At 39.0% G+C, this 21,657-nt stretch overlaps 1 protein-coding gene across 1 annotated transcript in view; it reads right to left on the minus strand.

Moving 5' to 3' along the window:
• Positions 1 to 1,584: 1,584 nt before the first annotated feature.
• The window catches only part of kcnd3 (potassium voltage-gated channel, Shal-related subfamily, member 3), a 104,523-nt gene continuing 84,450 nt past the window's right edge, over positions 1,585 to 21,657 (minus strand). Inside the window, exons 3-7 of the mRNA XM_042004950.1 lie at positions 18,085 to 18,253; positions 6,708 to 6,809; positions 3,763 to 3,855; positions 2,619 to 2,878; positions 1,585 to 2,129 (exon numbers count right to left, since the gene is read on the minus strand). Of these exons, the coding sequence (XP_041860884.1) occupies positions 1,955 to 2,129; positions 2,619 to 2,878; positions 3,763 to 3,855; positions 6,708 to 6,809; positions 18,085 to 18,253 (799 nt within the window). The 3' untranslated portion in view covers positions 1,585 to 1,954. The remainder of the gene's footprint in view (positions 2,130 to 2,618; positions 2,879 to 3,762; positions 3,856 to 6,707; positions 6,810 to 18,084; positions 18,254 to 21,657) is intronic.

A 21,657-nucleotide genomic window follows, 5' to 3' on the forward strand; every position in this document is an offset into this window, starting at 1 on the left:
AGCATGAAAAAACAAAGTAACATCAGCTACAGGTAAGCAGACATAATGTAACACTAATTCCAGTATTGCTTTTGAAATGGCAGACACTGGTGCATCTGTTGCCCAGTCTGTGTGCTCTTGATCACCAATATGTTTCCACTACACAGAGCATAAGTTGGTGGTTAGCCTGCTATAGCTGAAGCTGCTCCTTTCTGCTGTAGTGAACATCTAGTTGTGGTCTCACCAACCCTAAAGGCAGACCTGACTATCTCTTAGCCCACTCAATTCACAATGACATTCAAGGTTGAAAGAAAAAAAAAATATACAGGGGCCAAAAGAGCAGCATCAGGTTGGAGCTAAAATGTCATCATCTATAGTTACAAAGGCTGACTTTGATGGGAAGTGATGCTTCAGGTATGAATTGAGAGAGAACATACAGAACAACACATTTTTAATAACAGAGAACTGTGGATAGTTCATACAGTGTCCTCTGTGTCTCTGTGGTCACCTTTACAACAGACTTTCCTGCTTTATAGTCTCTGGAAGATAAAGCTGAAAATAAAAAAGATAGTAAAAGAAAAAGAAAAAAGTCCTTTGAAACACCAAGGAGGACAAAAAGTACAAACACCAAGTTTCCTAACCACACAGAGTACACATACTCAACAACTCTGAAAAATGCCTGCTGAGTTTGGGGAAGTAAAAACAGCTATAAAGACTACTGAAAGCATACTGTTGTTCACACAGAAGGTGGGGTTACAACAGGACAACAACGAGAAAGAGAAGGACGTAGAGAGGAGAGTGAAAATGAGAGGATGGCTTCACTGGGTCTGCCAAACGATGGTCAAATATTACAAAATATTCTATTAACAATATTCACAAGGATCACAAGCTCAGGGCAGATTTGTGTCAGAAATTCTCAGCAAACACCTTGTGCTTTTGAATAATAGATGTTTGGATTCAAAATAAACTTTTCTAGTTTCTTTCTTAAAGAAATCTGTTATTTGAGGTCAGTTGGGCTTTAAAAGGGAATAGAGGAGGGAGAAATTCAGAAGACTATAAAAAAAAACAAATACATCTCTTTTTACTCTGGCAAAACAGGCACATACAGTATAAAACCCTTGCAGCTGAGAATTTTAGACAGAAATATGTGCAATGAACTTTTCAGAGTGGCAGCTAGTCAAATATACCATATACTGAACCATAGAGACTTTCAGAAGAATTGAAACCCAAGTTTTCAATCAACTGAGAGAAACACACACCCCCACACGCAAGTGCACACACTTCCTTTCAGAAACTTCACAATTTTGCTATCTAGCAAAAATTCACTCGTTCACAAATACGAAACTCATTTGTAACGCCATCACAGAGACACCTACGACTTTTCATATTTGAGAATTTATACGGAAGTGGAATGGTATTCGATCTGAAAAGGACTGGTGGGATGTTTATCAATCAACAGGTAAGTGGACAAAAATAACTAAATATAAAGGCAGAATGAATCAGTGGAGGAAAAAGTTCTGATTGTGAGTTTTTTTCATTCCCTTTGAGTTTTCTTTGTTTTCCCTTTTAACTCCAGCTTAAAAATAATGGTGAAACTAAAGCATAAATCATGAAAAAGGTGCTTTGTGCACAGTGACACATGACTTACTCTGGGAACCCACTTCTAACACTTAGAGACACACACTTACTCACTTCCTAATCTTAAATAACTCCCTTTTCATCTGGCCCACTCTTTCATTCACACTTGCATACAAACACATGTGTATGCCAACCACTAACATTAAGATAGTGTGTCTAAAAGCCATCTTCCATCAGTTTAAAGTCCATGCCGTTGCAGGACATGACCAGCAGAGGGCAGGCTCCACCAAGGACTCTAACGCCCTCTCCGCCATCATTCTGAGTTCTCCTCCGTCCCTCAGTCTTTCTCAGAGAGTCTTTATCTGTCTTTCTATGTCATGCGCCTGCACTATAGTCTTCACAGTGCGGACACCTTCACAACATTTTGATGAATGGGGCCGGCGGGCAGATGAGCGTCGCCCTCTGGAGTTGTCACCGGCGGTGTGGGGATGCTGATGATTGCTGTGGTGATCTGACTGCTCTGGCAATTCAGAGGTGCTGGCTCATCTACGCGCATGTTCAGACTGGAGCGGCTGCAGGAAAAATTAAAGACAATCATGGATTAAGATAATCCCAGAAAAAAATATTTTGCTAAAAGGGGAATGAAGCTTCAGGGGCCTGGATTTTTTTCCAGACCAGCTGCAGTTGAGGAAAACTTCCTTTCTGCAGCTTTCTACTGCTAATGAAGTCTTTCTTTTGCTAAGACCAGAGAAAACTTAATGTAAATGTTTTATATACACTTTTATTCAAGAACTTGTTTGAGACAAAATAACTTTTATCATAATTTCTGATCACTAAATATTATGAGGGCAATCTGATAGTAAATCAGCCACTTGTCAGTTGTCATTATATGATGGGTAATTAGGTTAATGGTATGAAATGATAGAGTTTCAGATTAGTCTTTAGCCCGCATAGAACTGGATAGAACTGACACATAAAAACATAACATTTCCAGCTCAGATTGTGCAAAAAAGGACGAAAGAGAAAAAAAAGTAAAGGGAACTTGATTTGGAAATCCTCACCTGGTGCTGAGGGGTTGGATGTGGATGGTGCTGAGCTCCTGGAAGCCTTGTTGGTGTGTGTGCGTGTGTGTCAAAGGCTGCATGTGTGCAGGGGCACTGGCGTTTGGTAAAGGTGTGTGGTGCTTCTTGCTTCGGCGGGTGCAGCATGTGCCTGTCACGCCATCTTGGCTGGAGAGGGAGGGGCTTCGAGATGGATAATTCTGCAGCCCTGACTCCAGGTAGCTCTGCTGGTAATACTGCTCATCCACGAACTCATGGTTCTTCAAAACAAAGACAGAATCACAAATTAGACCTTATATTTAAATGTTTGTATTTGTGACCATGTGGAATGGGTTGATTTTCTGCTTCATTTCCAGTTAACAACTGCTCTAAGAATGTTTTGAATATTCTTCATTTAGGTTAAATGGAAACTCTCAGCTATTTATTCATGTGTTGGAGCATGAAACAGATACATTTTCCCAGTGTAAGACTTTCTTAAAGCAGTTGGAGTCAACACTTTTCCATAAAACAATGAATCACATAACTACTTGTACATGAAAAGCGGTTGCTCATGGCGACGAGTCCGCAGAGAATTACTTCTTAACTGTTCCAGACAGCAGAGCTGGATGATAGCAAAATCAAGCAAAAGTAGAGTGAATACTGGACTTAAATCAATGTTAAATGGATACCAACATAAATCCATTTTAGTAGAAAACTGTTTGATAAAGTTCACCTCACAGTACAAACCTAAATATTCTTTACAGTGGTCACTGTGTTGTCTGCTTTTACAGATCTATAACATAGATAATGAGAATTTGGGTGCCTGAGCATCTACACATGCTGGAGACTATGTTTGGTTGAGAAACAATGCTGCATCACATATAGGCAGGCATGCATGTATCATAAGGGAAATGTGGTGTATTGGACATCACGCTGCAGTGTACAGTACAGTGAACATGGATGCAAAAGAATTCTATTGTGGAAAGATGTCAGTTATTTTCACCTAATGAGCTACAACTACAGAGAAAAGTCTGGAGGGCTGCACAATTTGGACTTTCACACTACTAATAAATGACCATTGTAGAACTCAGGCATTAGGCTTTTTGTATGTTTCTGGTGAAAAAAAACAAAGGTTACAAAAGATAAAAAGCTTGTGTAAACTCACAGTAGTTTTCTCCAGACAGTGCAGCAGGTGGTGGTGCTGGCTCTCCAAAAGAGAGGTAGACTTGTTTAAATGTTGCTCATCCTCAGTGGAACTCTGAAGCAAACACACAGACACACAAATATACACCTGTAAAATGAATGTAACACTACATTCTCTTTCAGAAAGACGCTTATGTGATGTGTGCTGCCAGCTGCTGTGTCAGTATCTGAAATGTTAGTCTTTTATGGAAGTTGCTTGAGTTGAAGAAGGAGGCAAAAGAAGACCAGACAGGTAGAGTTTTATTCGTGTACGTAGTTCAGAGCTGAGAACAGACAGCCGTCAGGGCTGCAGCCGTGCCAGTCAGAAGCGGAGAACATTTACTATTCCAAACCTTAGAGGCATTTCGTCTAACATCAGTGGAGCCAGTGCACTGATCTGTGAGGGGAGGGGGACTTCTAGTACAGCTCACACCTGATATTCAGTATACAGTTCATTTAAAAATTTCCATTGTGACATTTTGCCTCCTTGCTTGCTGTTGCTAAGGTTTGCTATAAGCAACTCGCTAATGACTTGTTTTCCATATTCCGTATCCTTTAGTGCTGCTTCTTGTTCTGCTGTGGTTTAGAGACAAAAGCCATTTTCTCTGCAGTGGAGGTGACTCAGAGAAGGTGATGAGGAGAAGTAAAAGAAACCAGTAAAAATGTAGAAAAACAAAAACCCAAAAACATTCAACTGTTGCAAGTCAGCCCCGCGACCCTACATTTAAATAGGCGGGTTTAGGAAATGGATGAATAGATGGATGACAGCAGTTCATTTGCTTATTTTGTTCAGGAAAATGACAGATTCTGTCTTCACACCTTGAGGGAGAGTTTAGCATTGTTTGTCAAGATGAGGAAAAAATCATATATTTAGATACACAACCTAATAAAACACATGGAATACATTTGTTTTTAAGTCATATATCTCAATGTACCTAAAATTGAGAAGACAGTGCACAAAAAAATGATTATTTGCTAAACAATCTGCAAACAAATTGTCAGCTAGAAGCTGCCTCTTTTGTCTCTTGCAAAATGTCATCAGTGTTCTTGTCAGAATTACAGCTGTGTTTCACTTTTAGACTTTCAATGTGTTACATCAGTCTTCCCCAACAGAATCCATAGTTGAGCTGTTTATAGAAATATACACAAAGCCAAAAGTACTGCCCTCATCCTGCATGCTGCACAGCAGTGCCAAGAGGCAAGCAAAATGCCATGTTTGGAAGATTTGTAGCAGCAATTTTCTGTTTGTTAAGTGTGTGGCGGTGATGTAAGCAGAGACTTCTTTGCTGAGAGGGTACATTCCTGGGCTGATGACTCAGTTTTCCTCTACTCAGCTGCTTATGTGGAGCTAAAACAGAAGAAGAACACAGGTGTTTAGGACTGAGCTATTTCTGGCTGTCTCTATACATGCAACTGCAAGCCTGTATCAGCAATCTGTCTGGAGGCGGCTATGGCTCACCACGCAGGTGGCCACCATACTGTAGAGTGGAAACAGCTTGATCTCCCTTGTGACAAAACACACTGTTGCTCTGCATGGTGCTGGTCATATTGTTAGTAAAAATTACACATTTGACAGCAATTAACATTTTGTTAATATTGTACATACTGATCTCACTAATATGGTTTACTGGTGAACGAAATGAACACATATCAAGACCTCTGGAGGCTTCTTGAGGTTCTGCCATTGAGATATTTGATCTAAATTCAGTGAGCTAAAGAGTGGGTCCTTTGTGGGAAGGGCTTGCTTCAGGGGTTTAATTATCGTGGCTGTAAGCACCCACTAATGGGATGTGACTGGTCTGAAGTAATATTTAGATTAGCAGTGTATGTCAAAGTAACATCCATATGATATCAGAGGTCAAGGTTTCACAGCACTGAAATGTAACAGTAGTGTCAATTCTATCCACTTTGCTTGTCAGCGGTTTTCAAGCTGGGATGATGAGTATATATATCTAAATTTATTTTATAAACTGGTGACTCTTAGCATGAGAAGACTGTTGCTGCAGGACTCCAACTCTGCTTGTTTTTGTTTAAGTAAAAAGTTTGTTAGAAAAGTGGTACAATCCTCATAGCCAGAAGTGATGCTTCCTCGCTCTAAATTATTTATGTAACAGTGGATCCAAACTTCACTAAAAACACATCTGTGAGAAAATTAAGTGGCTTACTATAAACAATAAGTCCATACAGCATATATTTCCTGAGTGTAAAAAATGTCAATAAAGGAAAATCCTTGTTGATAGATACCTTTAGAAAACTTTTGCTGCTCTTAACACTGTTATGGAATTAACTTAAATCTTACAAAAGCTTCAGCATAGCAGCTTTATCCATTAATATTCACTGTGCTATAAACATGAAGTATTGCTTATAATCAATAAAATTATAAACACATACGGAAACTACAAATAACTACAATACAACTTCTCCAAGTTTTTTTTTTTCCCCTTCAGGCATTACTGTAAATTCCCTGCATTATTCAGTCATAGCTTGAGTCTCACTGTTGCCATTCTGAATGTGTCTGCTGCTGAAGAGAGATAAAGCAATGGAGACACATAGAAAATGAGTGAGAATGTGGAGGAAGCACTTGTTTTTGTGCTGTGTCAGCCCCTGGGCCACTATGGTGCTTGTGAACCACAGCATCTTGGTAAGGCAGCGAACATCCTTGAGTTGTGTTTACATTTCCTGCTGCCTTGCCTCGAGCCTCTTCCTCAGCTGGGCTCAGAGATGCTCACATTAAATGTGCCGCTTACCAAGTGAGATCACAGTTAGCTGCTCTGATGGGATGCTGGGATAATTAATGGATGGACAAGCGAGGCCTGTATGTAGTGACTCTGTCACATCAGAGGTCAGGATTTTTGTGTCATTAGTTAAGAAAATGTACAAAAGTAAGTAAGCCCTGGGTATTCTGTGGGATAATAAAGCAATGCTTACTGTGAGTTCTAGAGCTTCATTGAACAGGCCGTTGCGCTTGTTGTGGAGGAAGGCACTGGAGCTTCCAGTTTTGGATATTCGTATCCTGGCCAAGCGGGCTTTCTGCAAAAAGAAGGAAAGCAAAGAAATCATCTGTTAGTGAGTGCTTACACCACATCCTATAACAGGACAACTGGGACTCATCCTGGCATTGCACTGATTTGAGCTCCAGCATTCTTGATATTTTGGTTGTGATCTTATGGATCATAGCAAACATGGCTACTAAAGCATTCACTCTGATCTCCTGTGATAAATTCACTCTGATCTCCAGATATACTTATGAATGATTTATGGAGCCTGCACGATAACACATTCCTTGGGTTGAAAATCAGTTCGAGTGGCAGCTTAGAGTGAAGCAGCTAAGTGTCATTCTGTAACTTGTATGAACACTGGATTTAATTTATTGGGGCCATGTTAGCATTTAAAAAAGTGTAAGTGTTCATTGCCACAGTGCTCTACTGCTTAACTCCACTGTGACAGTGTCAGCTTGAATGCAGATTTAGTCTTCAGACCGGTATATCATGGCTAGTGCACTTTCTCCTTCTGACAAGCTGTTAAAGTTCTTGTTTGAGGCACACAGCAACAGATATGAGCTACAAGAGAAGAAATGCAAGAAGGAACTTAGGCTGAATTTTTTTATGCATGGGTGGCTTGCGTAAATCATATCCATACGTGTTTGCAGGAATACACAGGGTTGTGTGAAAAAGCTGGTCTCAATAAACCTTTTAGTTTACTTGGGTAGCTGCTTTTTATAGGATAGTATAATACGTATAGAGCCAGCCATTTTCATGTCAGTGTTGAGTTAGGTGTTAAGCTTGATGCAGCTTCCCAGTGTGTTTTTGTTTCTTTATTTTTTGCATTTTAAACAGAATCATTGATTCATTGAAGAGAAACTGTAGAGGGATAATGCAAGCTGTGTAAAAGATGAGCTAAGAGACAGTATGTTTACAAAGGGACTGCTGCGCCACTGTGGGCTAATTGATGATGTGGAAGTATGTTTGCTTATTTCCATGCGCTTATACATCCACCCTTGTCTTCATAGGCAAATTTACATACATATACATGCAAACCAAACACTGTAAAATGGAAGCAGGAATACCTGCTTCAGTAAGAGTATGGTAATTAATGGTAATTCAAGCAATACCCCCTCGCTTGAGTTTCATTTAAAACATTGGTAATATGTGCTGACCCACAGATAGCTCATGGTGTGATTTAGTAATCTAAAGTGAGGCAGGGCAGATAAACAGGAGTGCAAGTGAGCATATGCAAACACTAGCATCTATAGCAGCTCCCTTGAAATGCTTCATACTGTAGTTGCCTGTTCTCTAGTATCTTTAGCTCACCCCTCCTGCTCTCCTTGACAAGTTTCTCTCACTCTTTTTGTGCCCCCACAGTTCATGTACACTTGTGCCGGCACAGCATTCAAACACGCCTTTGGGATAGCCCTTCTTAATGCTTAACTAATAGGACTCTCACCCTGGGGTCACCATGCAAACATCATGTGACTGTGGCAATGGTTGCCAGACAGCATGGAGGTAATGGGGGGGATGCTGAGAACATGTCCTGGTAGACCAAATCTTTCTTTTGCATTTTTCTGATAGATTTCCAGGGTGTCTGGGACTGGGACACTTGTGTCTGAGGCTCATGTGTGCGTTGAGGCATAACTGCAACATGACATATTGAGCCTGAATTGTTGCTGGAGCGTCAGCTAGAGCACAAAGAGCTTTTATCAAAACTTACATATGTACAGATTGTCACAAAAACTCCACACTACCCTGCAGACCAAAGATGCCTATTGCTTCAATGGAGATTGCATTTATTTAAGCCACCTGTGCAACTGAATGTGATAATTGTGATCTGGAGGGAAAAATAATCTCTTGCAAATCTTTATATTAATATTTGATTTTCATCGTTACTCCATTGCATTGAACTTGGCATACTGGAGACAGATTGAAGTTTTATTTGATGCTCAGATCATTGTGCATCTTGCAAATGTAGCTGCAAAAAACAACAACAAAACAAACAAACAAAACAACAACAAAAAATAAAATAAAAAAACAAAAACAAAAAAAAGAACTTCTTTTCCACTGACCTAAATTTTAGGAGCTCCACTTAGCTCTGCATATCAGCTCAAGGCAATGCTGTCTGTCTATTACACAAATGGAAAAATAGCATCTATACAAACCTGACACTGAAAGAGAGAAGAGAATGTAGGTTCCTCTCTTGGCTCGTGTCATGTTGCCCCTCATAAAGAACTTCACTTGCCTCATTACTTACATATAATGGGTATGAATCATAACTTCATACTTTAATTTGTGTGGTTTGTTCTCACTCTCAATATATTATTACTGTTGAGTTAAAACTGCAAAATTTGTCTTCAATTTTCCTCTTTACCAGTTTAATAACATTCTTTAGTCTGTAGACTTAAATATTGTCCAATTCATTACATTTATTTAGCTGATGCTTTTACTCAAAGCGAGAAACACTTTGGGTAGGGTAGAGTCCAGTATCTTGTTTAACGTCACATCAACACTGAGTAAGTTTGGGAATCTAACCAACCATTATCTAAAATGAAAGACAGCCACTCTACCTCCTGAACTGCAGACACCCTGAGCTGTGCAGTGTTTTGAAACACTGAATTAAAAAAATTGTCAATTTGAAAACATATACTGTATTTTCAGAAAGAACTGAATCAAATTTTTCCTCACACAAAGGTTATTTTAGATCACAAATTCATTAAAGCTGCTTTATAAATCTGCACTGGGCAGCTGGCAAATTATTACAACTTTAAAACTTTTTATGGAAACTTTGTCGATGTAGCTCAAAATGCTTCAGGGCGGTCTTGGATTGGACAATCATGTTTGCAGTCCTTTTGCAGTCAAAAATAATTCCGGATGAAGGTGTATTCTTAATATTGTTTTTATTAATTATTGTAAGACAGAATGTTTTGGGAAAAGGGATTAAGAAATGTCATTTTCTTCTTCCCTTTTGCCTGGAGGGTCATGTCAGTGTCTGTGTTTAATTGGTATCAGCTGGTGGACCGTGCACCAGCTGTGGACCAAGTAAACAACCTTGTGTTACAGTTTATAAGCGATGGACAAAGTGTGTGTTGGTGTTTTGATAGAAGTGGTACTTAAAAGTAAGGACAGCATCATCTTCACAACAAACCCAGGTATATTAACATGCTGTTTTCTGTTCAGTTGCCTAGCTAATTAGCCTGAATATTGACCAAGCGGCCAGTTTTTCCTCTTTGAAATGGTTGCTTGGTCAATAACAAGGCTAGGCTTAGCAAGACAGCTAAGGATATACAAAAAGTATACTCAAAGTTATTAATCTCTGCAAACAGTGTATCACAAAACCAAGGAGTGGAACTACAGTCATCTCAGTAACACAAGCTATATGATACGTGTGCTGCAGTAGATGAAAATGATGTTTAATTATAGTTTAATTCTAAAGCAATCAACCTTGAAAAAAAGCAGCAGCTAAATAAATAAACAGCTAACTAAAAATATTTTAACAACTGCCAACCAATCACAACAGTGATGCTCAGTATCACTTACTGAAACAGTCCAGATGTTTCCATACACCCAGCGGACTATCAAATGATCCAAACACATTTTTTATTTTTTGTTTTCCCTTTTCTTGCCATAGAGTTGCAATTTAGGATCATTCACTCTTTTAAAGCTTATAGCTACAGGATGCAAGCCAGCAAAAATACTTCATTTTAATAGAATTTGCTGCCAGATGAGAGATCTAACCTGGCATGTCCTCAAATGATTAAAAAAAAGGCTACATATTCATTTAACTCTGATGCCATATTCCTCTAGCACAGCCAGGAAGTTTTGTTAGAAGTTCATGTTTTAGTTGAAGTAAAAGTTAAAATATTCATGGCACCTTGTGAATTACAGCACTAAATAGGATCTGGCTGAATGAAAAGTGGAGCAATCAAGCTATGAGACCAGATTAGGTTCTGCCTCTGGCCTGCCTTGGAAGCACACAAGTGAAAGAAGAGACCATCTGATGAGGAAGCACACCCCCCACACCCACACAGAAATAACCATGGATGAGTCTTATTTTGTTTGGCAGCTGCCACTCATCTTAAGAGTTGCTTTTATACAGGCTGACAGTTCTGCCACGAGGAAATAAGTCAGATACTTCCTTTAAGGTGTGTTGCTGTATGATAACACACACATCAAGGCTGGAGGGGAAAAAAGGGAGACAAAAAACATAAGAGCCAAAGGAAAAATGAAGGAGAAACTTGGGAAAATGCACTGTTAGAAAATCCATCTGGGGGGAAGGCAGGGAACTCTGGACAATTGGAAAATTGATTCTGTGGAAATCAAGTCCTCTGACACCCCTGGCTGACAGATATCTGTAGTAAAGACAGCTTAACCTCCTACTAACACCACTCAAGAGATAAACTACCTTCTCTAAGCCTGGATTACCTGCTCTTTATAGATAAAAGCTCTGCTAGCTACTGTGATGCTGAGATTTTCTTTTTTTTAAAAGTTGTATCTCTTGACCACACCCCCAGTGAAGTATCCCATCAACATCCCTCGGTCCCTCTTTTGCTTATTGGTCTATGTTCTTGGAATTCACAGACGACTTTATTGATTGTCTGGAAAAGTTAAACATTAGCAGCCAGAGGTCATCTCCTCTTTTTGACTTTCACCCTCTGAGGGTTGGGGGGTGAAGGTAGGAAAAAACTATGGTTAGACCTTTTACAGGATAGTGAGTGTGAGGGCGCAGGAGAGAGGATTTGTTTTGGTTTTTCTGCTATGTCAGTTTCAAGCCAAAGTAATGCTCAGTGCATTATGGTTGTCGCAATAATAAAATTTTTTAACTCAAAACCGTTACTAAGGATGGTGCTATATAATATTTTTTAAAATACTACAGAGGGGGACAAATATATATATATATATATATATATATATATATATATATATATAAATCAAAGTCAGAACACCACAAAATTAACAACACAATCCAAACAATTTAATAAATATTCATTAATAAATATAAGAAAAGATATTAATAATGTAAAATAAATGCATTTTTTACAGCTCTATTTGTGCAGAGATACAGTCTTCATGGGTCTCAAACAGTATTCTCAGACTAAAAAAAAACATCAACCACGAGTTAGAGTACTTAATTACACAAATGTCCTTTCCTTTACAATACTTGAGATGAGATCAAGTAAACAATAGAACAAAACAAACTAGCTAAGATTATCTTCTTTAAAAACTAGATTATTCAATTAAAACATTTAAACAGATTAGCTTTTTAAATGTTTTAGTCTACATTAAAAGACAATAATATCCGAATGTACTGTGAGCCAGGGCGTGAACAGCCAGTAGCAGCATTTCAATTTTACAATTGAAAGATGGTGAACTTCCGTTTTTACAACTGTATATCCAACAGGTGTTTTTCGACCAGCGGGAAAAGTCAAAATATTTGTGTTTTCATTGTAAGACATGTCTAAAACATTTTGATTTAATTTCTATGTAAAAAAAGGATTTTAGAAACAAAAATGTTTTGAATAACACTGATTTTACTGAACTTGTTCATGCCAGAATCAGTCAGTTTATATGATTGGTTCTTACATGATGCTTCTCTTTCTAGACATTTAAAGCTGTCTTTTAGTAATGAGAACCCTCTGCAACACCTTGTATGTACTTGAACAGTATGTATCTGTATTAATGGCTTTGTATTATTCCTTGTACCTGATGACAGTAGTATTCACAGAGCCACTGATCCAGGTGAGTACCATAATTTTAAAGTTTAACTCTTGCTCCTCTCTTTTTTAATCAGCCATAATCATTTGCCCTTTGTGGTTCTCCATTTAAATGTTTTCCTCTTTCAGATATCAGTCCTGCCTCAGAATTTCATTAACTTTATGCAAATAATCTCGGTGGAACAGATCACTTTACAAGCAGCAACAGAGACAGACTAAAAGTCATCGATCAGTTTCTGAAAGAACTAAAGCAGTCACAGCACAATGTAGAGAGGCAAAGGGGAGAATGTGTGTCTCTGTCTGTTGTGTTTTTCCTCTTGTCACACACAGCAACTGGTGGCATCCTCATGTATCTTTCCTTTGTGATGTGAGATAGATCAGGGGCTGTCTCTCCACCACCCAGATGGATGGCTAATTGTAATGGGAGCCCAGCACACAGCTAACAATTAGACTTGAATGAAGATGGATGTGAATGGAGGGTGGGGAAGGAAGAGAGAAGTGTTTGATGAGGAAAAAGAAGGGGATGAAAAGGAGGAGGAGGAGGCTGGAAAATGCTGGGGGACTAATGCTGCGCTTTCTCTTCTCAATAATTCCTCCCCCCTTTCACCCCATCTGCTCTCCTCTCCTCATTTCACTACTGTGAAACAAAATCTAAAATGGCTATCCTATTTTACTTTCAGTTAAAGATAGTCTTATTCTAAGAAATGACCTGAGGAAGAATGAATTCTCAGCGAAACATAACCACCTGCTGGCAGTAAATGTTAAGCAAATGATGTTTTGCTAAGGTAAATGACCAGTGACACTTGCAAATGGTGGGTGTAATGACAGACAAGGTCATATGTCATTTAGGTTATTGAGCATTAAGGAACACTACATGTTCTGCAGAGGGTAGTAATGGGGTGTTGAAGAATATGGCATGCCTGAGTAATTCATAGTTCTAGAGCGCCATTAAAAATCACAGCTGTCATTAGCAGTGAAAGAGCAGACCACGCAATGATAATGACTCTATCATACGCTGAGGTTAACTTCTTATCTGCCAGACTAAAGTCTGAAATCTTACACGATTAAGTGATGTAACATGTACTGAGCAGAACACCTTACAAAGGTCGGAACAATCTAAAAAATATCTAAATTGTGCTAATATCACACTTTTGACAAAACTGATTTGTGTTCAGCTGATAAAATTTTTGTACAGAGAGACTAACTGACTGTAACAATGGCACACTATATTTGTGTTTTATATTACAATCAGGCAGATAAAAAATAGTTATGGATGTAAAATGACAACATTTCTGCTGCATCTTCCACCCAGTTACAATATGAAAATCAGGACACACTTCATTGGTCTCAGTAACACAGGCATAAATATTAAGCCACACTTAATTCTGCTGGCTAATTAAAGCTTAAGGTGGCACAGATTGCATCTCCTATAGTATCAGATTTGCAAATGCATCATCATCCATGGCACTTACACTTTGATTTGCCATCGTAATAACTCTCTTGAGGATCAAGGCATCTAGGTGGAGTATCACCATGAAGGAAATGATAAGGTGTTTTAGTCATGCTGTTGCTAATGGCAGAAAAGCAATCCATTGGATATACTGGTGCTTCAGGCAATCACTGACCTCACCTCAGGAGAGCCAAAGAGACATTCAGCTGCTTGAGGAGAGTCATTTAGTGCAGGTTAATGAGAACAGCTCTGTCATGCTACACTGATCCATTGGTGGGTACTTGTAAAGGTGTGGTATGAAGCTGTGTTTGAGGCACTGCACCACACTGCATCTCAGAGAAGACACACTAGTGTGAGACAGTTCAAGGTCAAGACTAAACTGACAGGAAGCATGGTGGGTGCAAACACACGCACAGATGCGAACAGGGATTCTGACTCAACAGATGTACAAACACACACAACAGGCAGACAGACATCCACATTCCTTTCAAACAACACCTCATCTGGGTGATAGCTATTTAAGGAAAGAACACAGCATTAGGACACACTTTGCCTCCAGCTCTTTCCCCTCTCTTAGCACTCTCTCCTTCCTCCTCTGCCCTCCCTTTCCCCCTGGCCTTTCTCATCACCACTATTTTATTCTCTTTGACTTCCATCTATACCCCTCATCTGATTTTAACTAGTTTTTCATAAAGATAATTTTTCCAACTTTCCAACCCTCCTTCAGATCCACTAGTCTTAGCTCCTCCCGGAACAGTTGGCAGTGTTACAAAAGAGTCTTGCTCAGCAGACAAGGTTACGGTTAGTTAAGACTGGGCAGCATTCAGGCCACAGTTGTAGGACTTTAAACAGATTTAAACTGCAACCAGAGAACGTGCTCCAAGATGGATGGCATTAATCACAGTGAGGGTGAGACAGAAAGCAGAATGGGGAGGGGGTTGTAGTAATGGATGGAGGCAGAGCAGCAGAGATGAGGAAAGAGGTGTAAGAAATAAGCTGAGGGAGTGACAAAAGCCTTGGTAGAAGAGGTGTGAATGACAGTGATGAGAGAGGAATGGACTCTGAAAATATGTGTCAGTGTGTGCATGTCCACTAGCTCCGAGCAAACACTATCTCAAGAGAACAAAAACGGTCAGGCTTGCCCTCAAACTATGATTAGCAGCCCAATTTTGTATATGAGCCAGCTGATGCTGCTATCAGTTTGGCTCATGGACACAGTACAAAACGATTTTTTTAAAGGTTCAAAGGTTTGGCTATTTACCTGAGGGAAGATGGGAACTTCAAACATCCCACTGTTTAAACAAAAGTTTAATCAGACCCATTAAAAATGTGCACCTGTATTTTTATACCTGATAAAATCTCACACGTACAGATTAACAAGGAAACAATGCGAAGTGAGGAAATTGCTGATATTTACTTCTTTGACAGGCTATTATAGGTTTTAGGCTTTTTGGATAAGAGTGGAGTAATGAAAACATTTAGTTTGTGCATTCAAAAAGGTACTTTGGTTTAGGTGAACTGATATGTCACACAATAATAAGAGTTTTTCTTAAGCAGAAAGCACAATTCGTAAAGTGTATCTCATCATTGTCTATCAGGCAGAAAAAAAGCTCATTACTATAGCTTCAAATCTTCTGAAAGATTTCAAATCTTACTTTTTTTTAAACCCTCTGCAGTATTAAAATTGACAACCCAAATTCACAGAACTGCAAATCTGTCTCTAGAAATACATTTCTGTCTGGTTTTATCAGATTTGATTGAAAGGAGTCACACAACCCACTCACTGTCAGATTTTGCTCAAATGTTTAAATCTCCAGTGAGCGTGTGATTATTTGTAAAGGTTTCCTAAAGTGTATCTACTTGCTTTATTAATGTCAATAAATCCCTTCCAGTGCAGGGGTTTTAGGTTGCAGGTGTTGGAAAATCCTTCTGGCTCATGTTTATCCTCTCCATTCGATGATAATAGAATTATAAAAGTAGGTAATCCATCTATAAATAATTAGGAGGCTCACCCTTACCCAGAGGTTTTGCCATAAGGTGTGGTCTTAGACAAAGTTATTAATTTTCCAGTCAATCTATGCTCCAGCCTTATGATTTATAGCCATTAGTTCTGTATAATAGCAGAAAGAATGGTGCTATGGACACAAAAGGCTGAAATGAGTTTTCCCTGCACAGCATTTGGGTTCAGCCTGAGATAAGGTGGCAAGCAAAGCTGTGATTCCTTTGCTTTGAAAACAGTCAGCTAAGGTGGTTTTGGGAATTTCATTTGGATGCCACCCAAAGGACCCTCCTTTGGAACTTTTCTGAGGAGACCCAGTTGGGAGGTGGCTCTGGAGTAGACTTAGAACTTGCAGGTGGGATTATTTTATCTAGAATGAGAATGCTTTAGAAAGCCCCGAGAGGAGCAGGAAAACATTGCAGGGGAGAGAATGGATGCTTAGAGAAGCTGGTCGACACACAACACTGCAAGTTTTTTTTCCTTTCTTATTTTTGTTCTTTTACAATCTGAAAGTTCAAAATAATCTGAGGTTTTATAATCTATTATTCTCTTTGTTGATAGGTTGAAGTTGTAGCAATGTCTTTATGTGCATAAAAAATATGTAAGTAGATCAACCATCAATGTCTGGAGAAGCTTATTGATGAATATTAAATTAATCCAGCTTCTGCATGTGCATAACACCTGGCTAAGTGCTATCCCTGAGAAACAAAGTGCAATAAAAACAAGCACATCACTGTGGTACTAATGCTCTAATTCTGAGCCGGTCAAAAAAACTATAACACAGAGATTCCACTTGCTTAGTAAAGCTTTCTGGAATGGCATTCATGATAAAAAACAAAAACAAATCCACAGTCACTACTAAGGCTGGCTTAATTGAGAAGAGTCAAGGGACACCACATTGTGTGTGATTTTTGTGGTATTTACTTGGCAGCCATCAAGTCATGAGGTTAGCCAAGCAAGACCATCATCCCACAATGCAACACACAGCATGTTAGTAAATCCAGAGGGGGAGGAATGCACCTAGCAGAACTTCAACTCAAAAATGTAGAGCCAGAAACTCTAACAAATTAAATTCTGCAAAGTCATGAACATTACAGTCACGTTTCTTTGCACTGCTTCACTTTGAAGCACAATGGCTGTCCTGAGGGAAAGTTTTGCAGAGGATGTTCGAACTATGCTGCGAGACCTCTCAGGCTGTTGAAATAAACCCATCTGGCAGACGTATTCAACTATCCAAGATAGTTTTAGATCAACCCTGAAAGTCAGGCTACCAGCATTTATCTAAAAAAAGAAAAAAGAAAATAAAAGGAACAGAGTAACAGGCACGTTTCCCCCAGCTGATGGATTTCTTCACGATCGACCTGTCTGTGGATGTAGAGAAAGAAGTCAAAGCCTCTGAGCACAGTGTTTAGAGCCAACACTTCAGCTCATATTTCTCTAAACAGAACAAAGACACTTGGAGCTCTGGGACTGTGTAAGTGATCCCCTTGCCTCAGCTGCACCAGCTTCAAGTGGCCATAATGATAAGGTGGAGTAGCAGCTGTCCTGTGGGTGGGTGTAAAAGTGAGATTCCAGCAGGTGTTTTACAAAGAGTATGTAACACGAGTTTCCTTCTGAAAAGTATGTGTGTGGGTCAAACTTCACCACATAAAACCACAAAGATGAAGCACATGTGGAAAGTCAGTCTACTTAACACCTCTGACACTATTGTGAAACTAATCTAAAAGACAGACACTGACATCACATTAAAATCTTAGCATTCAATAAATGTTCCATAAAATATTCAAATTTCACAGTTTGCTCTCTGTAAGTTATGTTATTCCCTCTAGAGGTCAAACTGCACTGAGAAACTTCATTACAAATATACAAATACTTTGCAGGTAAGCATACCTCAGAAACAGTTTCAGTACAAAGTACAAAGAAGTCTAAAAAGGTCTTACTTTAAAGCTCAAGAGAGACCATATTAAAGGTGGTGATACTAACTGAAAAAGGCTTTTAGTTAATATGAATATTAGGCTGCACATTATACACACAATCTCATGGAAGACCTGAAACCTGTGGAGTCCCCTCCTCTCTGAGTGAGAGACATCAGAGCTTCCCTCTGGACTGGAAGTCTGTAGGTCCAACCGTCTGAGGGAAATAAAGATGTGTTTACCTGTACCTTCTGCGCCCGTCGCTTGTCTGCTCTCTGGTTCTGGTGATAGATACGACTAAAGTTGGACACGATGACAGGGACAGGAAGGGCAATTACCAGCACACCACTCAGAGAGCAGATTGAGCCAAAGATCTTCCCTGCAATCGTCTTAGGAACCATGTCTCCGTACCTGTAAGAGACGATACAGAGAAAATACATTTAGCAAAGGTTTTGCTCCATCCTACAGATTACAGACCACTGATTTCAATTTGTTGCACATTCACATTTTCATTTCCGTCATTAGGCTCTTATTATGCAGCATATATCAATACCCAGTAGAATAAAATCTAACCTACTGTGCCTTCTTCCTGTACCGGAATAGAAAAATGGGGAGACTCCAAGCAAAGCTCCTCTGTCACCAAATGGCACAGTTACGTCCACTGACTCAGTCACTCAGAGCAGATACTATTAACCTTTACAGAGGAGAACGGGGATGATACTGAATGCCAGGGACATTTCCCAAAAGTCATTTATCCCAATTATGTTTGAAATATTTGCAAGTCAAAAGCGTTTTTCCTGAGCTCAAGACAGACAACACAATAACAATAATTACATTACATTGTTTTCTTATCCCAGGGAAGAAGCCAGGGTGCAGGTACCAACAGGAGAGAGAGAAAAAAAGACAGGAGACACAGGGAAAAGAAATGAAAAAGCTAAAAGGGTACAAGTTAAGTTGGAAAAGCAACCCTTATTTCTAATGGTGTTAATTTCTTATTCATGAGAAAGAAAGAGCAGGTAATTTGTTTTTGTTTCTCCTCCTAAACAACAAACCCAACTGAATTTATTAGACCTAACTTAGGTTAGCCTACGAATAAACCTGGAACAATGAGTCTTTCAAATTTGAACATTATATTGCATATACTAAAATGATATTAGGTCTGACTGTCAAAAGGACAAATCTCTGGTTTTATAGTATGCTGTATGAACCTATAATTCAGTTAAAAAACTGCCTCCTCGCAGTTGCAAATGACATTTCCTTTAAATTTATCCTTTCAATAATTTTTTATTATGAAAAGGCTTCGATGTAGCCAGTGGCAAATGTGGTGCATATTTTGATGTCTTCATATTACAGCTTTTCACATGGATGAGTGAGATAATGATTCAAGGAAGCACTTTGGTTTCACTGACAGACTGAAATACGAAGTCACAGAGGCAAAGCCAGAAAGACAGCAAAGGAATGTTGCACGAGAATCTGTCTCTTCTGTGTCTCTTCACATTAGCCCCAGCAAAAAAAGGAACGTGAGGTGTCAGAAACAGAGAAAACTGAGTGGTACGCTGCTTCCATACAGCTGTAGAATGAATACATCAAACATATGTGACATTACAGAGAAGTCACAATAAGCTGCTCTCATTCAGTAATGGAATCACACCCATATTTGGTATAATAGGCTTAAATGCTGTCTGTTTCGGAAAGGACTGAGTTTTGCTTATGAGGATAAAGTAAAAGAAAGTAAAGGACGCTTGCTGAGATAACTATGAGAGTATTTTGCAAATGTTTATATTTCAATTCCACTTTTTTGGCAGCGGTAGAGTTATTTTTTTAACTAGACCCCTAACAACGGTCCTGGATATAAAAATGTTCAGTCATTATCAGTCTAGTTCTTTTCCCGGATAATTGCTGCTTTTTGTTTGATGATTAACAACACCTTAACACGCATAGCAGGCAACTTAACAAATAACAGTTATAAATAGAATTTGTTATTATAATAACAACAGCTTTGTTGTTTGCAACAGCCTGTTGCAAAGACTAAATTTCCCCCAATTTATTTAATTACATTTTTGGATAAGGGGGGTACTGCAAAAATTGAGGACAGAAAAGAATTTGTGGGCCCAAAGAAAAAAGTTATCCAGGAAATTAGCTGTATGTAAAAGGGATGTCCTTAAAAATGAGAAAAAAAAATCTAGTAAAGATGTGACATAGGACTAAGAGATGTATTTGACCCTTCAGTTGATCTGTCTACTGTTCACTGAAGTCTCATCAGAAAAGGTCTCCATGGAAGGATGACTGTCAAGAAGCCCTTTCTTAAGAAAGGGAAACAAGGAGAAAAGGATGAGGCATGCCAAATTACATGAGAACTGGACTGAAAATCAATGGAAACAGGTCTTATAAGTCCTCCCCAGAGCTTGGACCTCCAAAATAACTTAAGCAGTGTGGGATCATTTTGACAGAGAAAAGGGCAAAATGCAGTCAACATCCAAAGAAGAGCTTTGAAATGTCCTTCAAAAAGCCCCGGAGAACTATCCCTGGAGACAACTTAAAGAAATTAAAAGAAAACTTGCCTAAGAAGGGTCAGGTTGTATTGATGAGTAAAGGTGGTCATTCGGCTTATGTGCTGTTATTCCATTTTCTTTTGCAGTTTTAATAAATTGATGCCACAATTTCCCCTTTTCCTGATAATATACCAAGTAATGAATGGTGGGTCAATACTTTTGCATTGTAGATTCATCTTCTGGAAAACATAGCAATAATAATTTTTTGCTTATATATTTACAAGGGTACTGACAAGACATGGATAGAATGGTATTTGGCAATGGTTCCCAGATGCATTTGGTATATTATATTCCCCTATAGAGTTGGCAGGGGCCAGATCTTATCAATCAGCTAGTTACTGCAGCTTAACCTGAAAACATGTGTACAGACACCAGTGTGTGCCTGAGGAGCTGCACGTCTTCAATCACACATATCACAAATCCTTCAAGAAAGCCTTTAAATAAGTTGTGTCATGATGAATGGTGGAATTAGAAAGATTGACAGAAAGCTTGACAACGTCCACTTCTGAAATACTTAATGCCTTGTTTATGCAGCATATTTGACAGCAGCATTTAACAAAATGAAGGTGAGATTTCCTTGTGTAGAAATGCTATTAAAAAGCAAGTAGAGCAGTGCCAATACTTTGAAAGCGCTTCCAGTGCTATTATCCCAAAACATGTCGCCAGACAGCACTTATCAAATTGGTCCACTATGACAAATCACACACAATGGTGCTGCTTGTTATTTGAAGACTTGGTGAACAACAAAAGGAGGCACTCCAAAAATGAACAGTAATCTGCTTAAGAAGTTTGCTCATGATGGTCGTTTTAGAATCTAATGAAGCCCTCCTGTCACTGTTTGTTGAAGATGTTAAAAATGCAGAATGGTGACACACTTGCACACATGAACAAAAAACACACACTCAGTTTATTTTGGTGAAGGAGATGAAACAGGAGATGAAACCTCATGCTCATTAGTCACAGATTTCAGCAAAAGCAAGCCCAATATAAAGCCACACAAGTGGAGGATGGTGTTCCCATCAACAAAGTGAAGCGCTGCCCACACACAGAAACTCACTGGTCCACAGCCATAAATGAGAGCATACTTACAGAGAACATTCATCGTCCCTTCCAAGAACTTTAATGGCCTTTCTACCCAAATTAGGCAATAACAATCCCATCAGTGGTAGAAAGGCTCTATCACTAGAAAACATTTCATCTCCTCCCTTCTTTAGAAGATGTTTCCATTAGGAGGAATGAAGAGCTAATCATATTCATCTGCAA

This window comes from Melanotaenia boesemani, chromosome 13, assembly GCF_017639745.1.
Source record: "Melanotaenia boesemani isolate fMelBoe1 chromosome 13, fMelBoe1.pri, whole genome shotgun sequence".
NCBI lineage: Eukaryota > Metazoa > Chordata > Actinopteri > Atheriniformes > Melanotaeniidae > Melanotaenia > Melanotaenia boesemani.